The sequence below is a fragment of the Dryobates pubescens genome, chromosome 22 (assembly GCF_014839835.1).
Source record: "Dryobates pubescens isolate bDryPub1 chromosome 22, bDryPub1.pri, whole genome shotgun sequence".
NCBI lineage: Eukaryota > Metazoa > Chordata > Aves > Piciformes > Picidae > Dryobates > Dryobates pubescens.
In genome coordinates this window covers 13,129,448-13,138,729 of record NC_071633.1, presented here as the reverse complement: position 1 = coordinate 13,138,729, position 9,282 = coordinate 13,129,448, and the positions used below count along the sequence as shown (strand labels likewise).

The 9,282-nt window shown below is 38.9% G+C and overlaps 1 protein-coding gene across 1 annotated transcript in view; it reads left to right on the top strand.

Moving 5' to 3' along the window:
• The first annotated feature begins 2,041 nt into the window (after nt 1-2,041).
• USH1C (USH1 protein network component harmonin) overlaps nt 2,042-9,282 on the top strand; it is a 33,265-nt gene continuing 26,024 nt past the window's right edge. Inside the window, exons 1-4 of the mRNA XM_054171829.1 lie at nt 2,042-2,101; nt 5,624-5,691; nt 7,689-7,832; nt 8,318-8,456. Of these exons, the coding sequence (XP_054027804.1) occupies nt 2,066-2,101; nt 5,624-5,691; nt 7,689-7,832; nt 8,318-8,456 (387 nt within the window). The 5' untranslated portion in view covers nt 2,042-2,065. The remainder of the gene's footprint in view (nt 2,102-5,623; nt 5,692-7,688; nt 7,833-8,317; nt 8,457-9,282) is intronic.

Below are 9,282 nucleotides of genomic sequence, written 5' to 3'. Positions count from 1 at the left end.
ACTACGTTTGGTACACTTTTCTCTGATCCAGATTACATTCACAAAAGAAGAGAAAGCCAACCAAAAGCAACAGGAACCATTTTACACAACACAACATTTTAATGTATTTAAATGGGATGACCACTATATTAATTTTCATGTCACAAATAACAGACAATAACTGAAATTAGTTGAAAGTGAATTTAGATGCAGTTTGCTTTCTTGCTATGAAAGATTTAATTTTCTGAAACCAATAAACAGTCCTAATTGTACCATATCTTGATATTACATACTTGAAGTAATGGAAACTTCAAAACCATCTCATAGATTTTCTGATGACCAAACTTCCATCTTTGGGGCATGGCATAGGTTTGTGTGTGGGTCTGCATTGTGTTTGTGCACAGGAGAGCACAGGAATTCATTTTGCAGAGCAGTTTAACAGACCATCAAGTTCTTTATTCTATCTGTGGTGCATCCTTTACCTGATGATTCAGTGCAGTTTTCACCTCATCTGATGGACTTAATTCCACAGTATTTGACTATATGGAAGTGCTTCTGACTTCAGGAAAATTTGTTTATATGAATTTTTAAAGCTGCTTTCAAATATACATAACTTCCCATTTGAAAATTTCTTTTCCTGTAAAGTCTTCAAGAAGTGATTGATAGGTAAATTTAAAGGACTCATACATGGTATTTTATGGGTCCTTTGCATTTAATTTATCTCTTCTCTCCTCTTTTCAAATATAAGACAAACACCTCTGAAATGTTTTGCCTAGGCAGGGAAGAAATTCTATAGCTGTGTGAATAGGTTACCTTTTCAGTATTGTGTGGTACTAGAACTTGGGTAGAAACAAATTATTTGTGTCTTAAAGTTGTACTTTTAAGATAAAAAGTCTTTTTTTTTTCCCTGAAAATATTTTTGTATGTATTTATACACAGGCTTCACATGTGTTCCTCTCTTATTCCTGACACTGGAACTGAGAAATGGACAGTGCACATACTACTGAGAAGTTCCAGTGCAGCAAAGGCTTCTCCTGAAGGGGCTAAGTGTGATTTCTAAAGGAGCTGGTGTAGCTTATGTAAGTTATCACACAAGTAATTAAACAGATTCCAGTTTGTATTTAGCATCATGGATTTATTTTTTTTTTTCCAATCTATCATGCCTTTATGTGTATTCAAGTTTCACTTGTATACAACAAGTGTATATAAGTTTCCACTCTGTTGGAAAGAAGCGCAGGTAAAATACTTGTGCTTATGGATATTCTTCTGTTTCCAGAGTTACATGGACAAAGCTGGTTGTGTGTGGAGACTAAGGGATATATCAGGTCTTTCCCACCTGATTCCAGATTTCATTGCTGAAGTCTTTATTATTGTCTACTACATTAGGGAAAGTGGGAGAAGAACCAGCCCAATACAAAATTATCTACAAGAGAGTAGTCTGAAATAGGCACCTTTTCAGGTGTTCTGAGCTTGGTTCTTAGGTGGTTCCTTACAGCAGACATGTCAGAGGCTACATTTGTAAGCAACAATATTCTGTTAGTGGGAAAGGCTGATGGAAATCAGACTTAATTATACATCAGATTCACCCTACTTACCTAAAAATATAGAACTGAGATTATTTGCAGTGTAGAGCAATTTATTGAAGCAAATTATTCTTTTCTTCTCCAGCAAGGTGTTGGCATGCTTTAAATTTCTTATCTTCGTGCTTTTCTTAACTAGTAGGATTGCACACCTACAAAGACAAAAGAGAGGTTTGTGTGCGAGTGCTGTGCCACATGAGAAACACCAGTTGTAAAGATCGGCCCAGGTGGAAGGCAAAAGGCCAGGTAACACAGTGCAGCGGTAGGGAAGGATCTTTTAACTTTTTCTTTCTCTTTTTCTTTGACCTTAAACACCCAAAGCCTGTGGCGGCTGGGCAGTTACGGTTGCCCGCCAGCACCTATCGTTAGAAAGGTTGGCAGAGGACGAGGACTGGAGATACCGTAGCTAGCTGCGGACCAGAGCGCCGGGCGCGCCTCCCACTGTCCCGGGGCGCGGCCTCGGCGGCGCAGCCGCCCCGCGCAGCACCCGCACCCCGCGCAGCAGCATGGAGCGCCGGGTTGCCCGTGAGTTCCGGCACAAGGTGAGAGAACCGCAGGGAGCACGGACACTAGGGTGGGTGTGCGGGCGGTAGGCAGCGCTGCTCCCCGCGGCCTGAAGGGAGGCGAAGCGCCAGACTGGGGTGCGACTTCTGGTCCGAGCTGCCGGTGTTGGCCCGGCTGGAGAAGGCAGCGGTGTGACGGAGTGAGCGACGGGGAAGGGAGAAGCTCAGGGAACTTGGCGCGGAAAAGCAGGTGGCAGCCTTCTCTTAGAGGATGGTTGTAACACTTAAAACCCTTTTAAAAAAGGAGGGAGAGAAGAGGAAGAACGTTCCCCGATGCTTGAGCTTTTTCAGGGCTCGATATAATTTGTTTTATTTGAATATCATATAAAAAAATGTTGCGCCCAGCCCAGTTCAGGGAAGGCAAAAGTGCAGGTGCTGAAGTCCAGGCCCGGGCAGATCACATTTGCAGTCCAGGGCGCTGCCAGCGGGTGCTAGGCAGACTTCAGCTCCACCTTAACATTGGCGTGTGCAATTGTGCCTGTGCAGTCATGTGCGAACGCACTTGATACATGGAGCGACTCTGTTGCCTGGCACGGCCTTTTGTCATTTGCCTAGTTAAGTTCGCAGTGGAACTCAAAACTGTATAAGCCAAGAAAGCTCAAAATACTGTTTAAAATGGTTTATTACAAGTTAATCGTAGATTTTACAACATAACTATGTGATTCCTAGGTGGATGGTTACCATCTTGAACTTTAAACCTTTTCCCTTTCACTGCTGCTGTAATTCATAACTCATTCCAGTCTCACCCCTGATAATAAAAGACTTACTGTCTGCATCTGTTGACACAAGTAAATAGGATACATGTATGAATGAAAACTCATTCTGAGTGAGAGGCTACTGTAACAGGTGTTCTATCTAAATTATATTTTGTATTATCCTGGTTTTAAGGGTTTCTGTGGTGATTTTCATGTCCTGGATACTTAATTCTCCGGTCCAGTGAAAATGGTCAGCTACAGAATATGAGTTTCCTCAATTATTTTCCACTTCAATTTATTTTTTTTTCTTCTTTGTAGTTTCAGTCAGTTCTATCTATGAAAACTAGTGCAATTCATGTAGAAACAGAGCATAAGCAACTCCTGTGTTCTGGGGTTGTAAATTATATGACTCTGAAGATACCTTTAAATAATGACAGAAATGTTGAGGTTGGAAATGACTTCTGGAAGTCACTTACTCCAATCACCCTGCTCAAGCAGGGCCACTTAGAGCATGTTGCCCAGGACTCTGTCTTGATGCTTTCTTAATCTTCTGGGTTTAAAAGCTGTTGCAATCATCTATCCTGTACCTCCACAGTTATTTTCTCGAGAAATAAGCAGATACTAAAATACTTCTCTGATTCAAGTTACACAATATCACTGCTGCTATTAATGTAGATATTTTCTTAATGCATGGGAATGTAATTTTTTGTAGGATTTATTAAATTAGTCAGCTCTTAGATGTCATTGATAAGCCTAGGTAAAGTGCATGTCTACAATAAGACTCTGTCCCAAGGAATTAACAAGGAAAATGCTAAGAAATGCAGGTGGCTACAGAAAGTGGTAATTGGTGGAACAGAATGGAATAGAATAGAATTAACCAGGTTGGAAAAGACCTTTGTGATCATCGAGTCCAACCTGTCATCCAACACTATCTAATCAACTAAACCATGGCCCCAAGTGCCTCATCCAGTCTCTTCCTAAACATCTCCAGTGATGGTGACTCCACCACCTCCCAAGGCAGCCCATTCCAATGGCCAATCACTCTTTCTATGAAGAACTTCTTCCTAACATCCAGCCTAAACCTCCCCTGGTTCAGCTTGGGACTGTGTCCTCTTGTTCGGGTGCTGGTTGCCTGGGAGAAGAGACCAACCCCCACCTGGCTACAACCTCCCTTCAGGTAGCTGTAGACAGCAAAAACAGAAGGCAGCAGGAGAAGAATGACCTAATGAGAGAAGAAGTCATTTGGGTGCTTGTTTTTGATGGAGGATGAGGAAGTTGCTGGTGCAGAGTGAGAAGTGCAGGGGTCAAAGCCAAAGAAAGAATGTGTTGTGAGAAGAAATGGCAGAAAGTAGATACGGCACTACAGTTCCTGAGAGGGAGTAGGGATGTGTTCATCAGCTAGTATGTGAGGAGAAAAATGTCGTCTTCTTACTGGTTGCTTTCCCAGTCAGGAGAAGAGACAATGAATATTGTGCTCTATGCTGTGTAGTGTTGATGTGCTTAAACATTTCACACTCTTCCTGAGACCTTAGTGTTACAGACTGAGTTCTGTATATCAGAACCATTCTATTTATGCTATATTTTTCCTGATGGGAAAGGGGGAAATGGATGTTGGACTTAATTTTGCATGTGTAAGTTTGCCTTGAGTCTGTGCACATTGCTGGTGACCATTCAGATTTGATTGCAACAATTATTTTCTTTTAAGGCAATCATTTTCTTCTGTCTTTTGAAGTTGCCTGTGAATAAATAGGTTTACTCGGTAATATTACTGTCAAGCAATCTTGTCCTGCATGTAACTTTTTGGCCTTTAGGTGTTTTGAAAGCGTCTTTTTCCAAAGGGAACAAGTAACTAAAAACCACATGTATGTGAAGTCTTGCTAGCTTTAGAGCTCTAAAAGGGACAAAGGGGTATAAGAAGCATGCATTTAGTTTAGAATATAATGCAAACCTTTGCAAACCTAGAAAGAAAGAGCTTGTCTTTAAGTATGCAAATTGGTCCTCAGACTTCCTGTCACAGTAATACTAGCCTTTAGGTCAGATGTAAATTGTTTTCTTAAACATTAAGCTTGTCCAAATGTAAAACCAATGTGTTGTGACCTTTTACTGGAAGTAAGATCAGTGAGGATCTCACTGCCATTGAATATAAATTGAACTCTTCATATGAGAATTCCTGGAGTTTATTTCTGCTCTATTTTACTGTCATTATCCAAGAGCAGTCATAGTAATATGACACTGCTTTAAGTAAACGTACTATTAGTGGGGGGAGGGGAGGAAGAGTGACTAGCAAGTTCTATCAGTTAAGAGCTGGAGCAAAGAGGAACAGAGGTGTAGCAGTTTGCATAACGTTAGAAGTGAGATCCTGAAATCAGTGGCTTGGATGACAGAACATAGATTATAATCATCTCAGTGTGGTGGTTTTATCTGTGACAGCATGTGTTATATTAATGAATGGCCAAAAAGGTTTCTGAAAACATTTATTCAACAGTACAGTGATTATCAGGTAAGGCAAATAAGATACTACCATAATAATATTACTGCTGAGGGGAAATGAAGCATACAGAATACAGCAGTATTTGCCACCTTGTCCAATTGTTGTAATTCTAATTTTCAGAAGGCTTGTATACAAGTTTCAGCTTGTGAGGTAATGCTTTGTTGCAAAAATGTGTTTATCTTAAAAAAAAAAAAAAAGGGTAAAATCTTATCCTGTTGAATTCCTTTATGGCTTAAGAACTAGCAAAAATCTTGCACGTTTGACATTTTGTGGATATTTAGTCAGATGTTTACAATATTATCTTTGGGGTTTCAGGTTAATCTGCTAATTGACAATGAAGCGGAGAAGGATTACCTTTATGATGTGCTGCGAATGTACCACCAGTAAGATCTAGCTTTATATATGTTTCTGTAAAACTTTACTAATGTCTTTACATGTGAAGACTGAATATTTAAGATTTTGTGGTCTATGTGCTACTAGAAAAGTAGCTTGAAATTGTAATTTTCATCCTGTTTAATGAACTATTCTACTTCATAGCCTGCCAACAAGGAGGGAACATGTCGGTAATCACTTATAAAGTTACTTGGATTTTTGACTTAGCAGTACAGAATTTGGTGGATTCATATTAGGGGGGAAGCATCTGTATGACAAAGGTGTTCTTGAAAGTATGATAGAATTGTTCTTAGGAAAAGAGCATTCAAATTCATTCATATTTCCAGATGATACTTATTCATTTGCAACAGAGGTTCTCATTGGGTTCACTTTTAAAAGATTTTTGATAACTGTTCAAAGATTTGTTTGAAACTGTTTTATCTGAGAGCTGAAAAAAATTTAGTCAGGAATCTATTTGGCATGTTTAACAACTTTGGCTTATTACAACATAATGGGGGAGGGGGGAAATGGTAAGGTGATAGGCCTATTACCAGTCCTTTTGCTGAACTGATTTAAGCCACAGTTGCATAGGACTTGTATTGTTGCAAATGAGCTAAGCCTCTAATCCATTGTTTTTCAAAGAAGATGAAAATGCATTTTCCACTCATCACAGACAAGTGGCTCTGATAAACATTGTTTCCATTCACATCTTAATCAATAGCATCTCTGCTGAGTGAAACGTAGATGTTTCCATCCCATGTTTGCACTGAGCTATAGTTATGGGTGTATTCAGCTGCATATCTGTTTCATTTTCACTTATGTCTGTCTAATTACTTCTCCATTCATAAACTCTCTTGTTTGGAAAGCTGGTTGATTCAGTAGTTCTTAATTATTTAAAATCTTCCTGAAGTTACAAAATTAATAATGCATATAGTAATTTTTCTTCAGCTGCCAAAGTTGCAATGTCTTGAGCAAAATTTCCAAAATCTCTGTGTACATATGTAAATGATATATCATTTTTTGGAATACATTATGAAATATTTGAGGACAGAAAAATCTGCAGTTGCTGGTGGAATTAACATTTAATGGCTTCTTAACTGTGACCAGCAACTTCAAAAACATTTGACCCCCAATCCCATTTAATATGTATTCCTGGTCTGTATTGTCAATGCACATACCTGAGAAATAGTATATGCCAAGTAATGTAAATTATAAGAGAGATAATAGCAAATAATATAGACTCAGTTTAACTGGATGTTGTGTAGAAATTTCCCCACTGAGCCTTAGGGAGCTGTTCCTCCTCTCTTGCAGTTGGTCAACAAAGTAAATTTTTTTTAGACCTATAACCATGCCAGTGCTGACAGTATCTGGGAGACTGCTTTGCACAGCTCTCATAAATCAGATGTCCACAGAGATTTAACTTCTGTAGATGTTTGTTTGTGGGTTGATGGCTATTCCATATAGATTTGAAAAGAAATTTAAAACTTAAAATAAGTCTTTGTTCTAGCTACTGAGCCTCATGATTTTTTTCAGTCCCCCAAGCTCAGGAGAGGAATCAGGCTGTAGACTAGATACACTTAGGAGGATTTCTAACTAGTAAGGAAGAAACAATCTAGTAGGCAGGTATATCTGATGTGTTAAGTTATTTCCAAATGTTTCTGTATGTCTTTTAGGGACTCTGAAATTAAAGATGTCATCTATAAAAGTGGCATTTAAAATTTAAGCTGTATATAGGAGATCTCAGTTATTTTGAAGGTTGCTTTCTCAGCATAGTAGGTTTTGGTTAGTATCTGCATCAGTAACTTCAGTAGATTGAAATGACATGTAAACATTGAGGCCATATGTACAGAAAGGTATTACATGGTGCTGTGTGTTGATTATTGTGCCTATTTTCTCAGTGGTTTGTATTTGTGGGTGGGGTTTGTTTGTTTGGTTGGTTTTGTTCTGATTTTTGTTGCTGTTGTTGTTGTTTCCTCTGTGGATTTTGTTTTGTTTGCTTGTTTTGTAGGTCTATGAATCTCCCAGTGCTTGTGGGGGACCTAAAACTTGTGATTAATGAGCCAAGCAGATTGCCTCTATTTGATGCTATCCGCCCACTTATCCCATTAAAGCACCAGGTGGAATATGATCAGCTTACTCCCAAAAGATCACGGTAAGAGTGTGCAGAGCAATGCATCTAACTTAAATACTTGAGCAATAATGCTTGAGTTTTCAGATAAATTCTGAGGAAAATACTGTTCACCTGTGCAGAGATAGGCATAATTATTTCACTTCTACTGTGTTTGATAGAAGTGCAGTTTTGAGCTAGCTGAAATAGGTTGCCAAATAGTTTAATCTAGTAAAAGCAAGGTAAGGGAGTCAAGAGCAGTGCCTTCCAGTTGAAACAATCTTTTCTCATTTTTCCTGCATTTAATAATAAGAAATCTTACTGCTCTACAGACAGCTTCAATATTTGCAGATGGTTTATGAGAAATGCTTGATAACTTTAGCTGACACATGTCCATCCAGGCTTCTGTTAACTTGCCTTTTTTTATGCCTAAATGTTACAAGAGAAAATTTTGCTGTAACTTTAACGTGAATTATTATTGCCACAAATTGTTATGCAGCTGAACAGCCAAGTATCTTTTACTTTCACAGAAAGCTGAAAGAGGTGAGATTGGATCGTTTGCATCCTGAAGGACTTGGAATAAGTGTGAGAGGTGGAGTGGAATTCGGCTGTGGCCTTTTTATCTCCCAGTTAGTTAAAGGAGGCCAGGCAGACAATGTTGGACTTCAGGTAAGAAAAATATATTCATAGGTGTTGTGATGCAAAAAGGCTTTTGCTACCACATTAGGGAAGAGGACAGTAAGAGTTGTTCTTCTGTATTTAGAAACAGCTTTTTGCTAAGGTGCTCTTTGTCACTTGTGAAAAAAAAAAAAATGTGGAGGTGTTATGCTTAGTTGTGCTACTCTAAGGATGTCAGGTTTAGTTATTTCTCCATATGCAAGACAACTACTGACTTTCTGTGACTGAGCCCATCATACTGCATGATGGCAATAAACAGGCTTGTAAAGGATTTTTGGGCTGGCTTGTACAAGTTTTACTGCACCTCTGAAGGTGGTGGGAGTTTGGCAGACAAAGCAGGGACAGTAAGGGGGAAATGCACTTCAGACTGACTATGCATTTGTTAAGGTTAGGTTATATATATATTAATATCAACAGATGGTGCTTTGCAGCTCATTTACCTGTCTGACTTCCATTTTTCTGGTATGTAGTGCTAAAACTCAGCCTAAATTGCCTTCATAATAGGTAGCACTAGGGCCTTCTGAACCCCACCGAATAACAAGAGCTGACAGGCAGCCCATTGTTCTAAATTGCTGTCTCGAAGTAGAGCCAACTGCTTCTGAAATTTCACCCACCTGCTTTATTTAACATTTTCTATCCCAAAAATGCTGTCTGAGGAAGGTATTATGACCTTCTATTATACCACCAATTTTACATCGTCCTGCTTTTTTAATAAATTCCAATTAATTTTACATTATTTCTCCTTGAAGTAGTTTCCAAGCTACATTAAAATGACTGAATAATCATGAAGGCCTACTGAGGCATTTGTAGTTTTGGC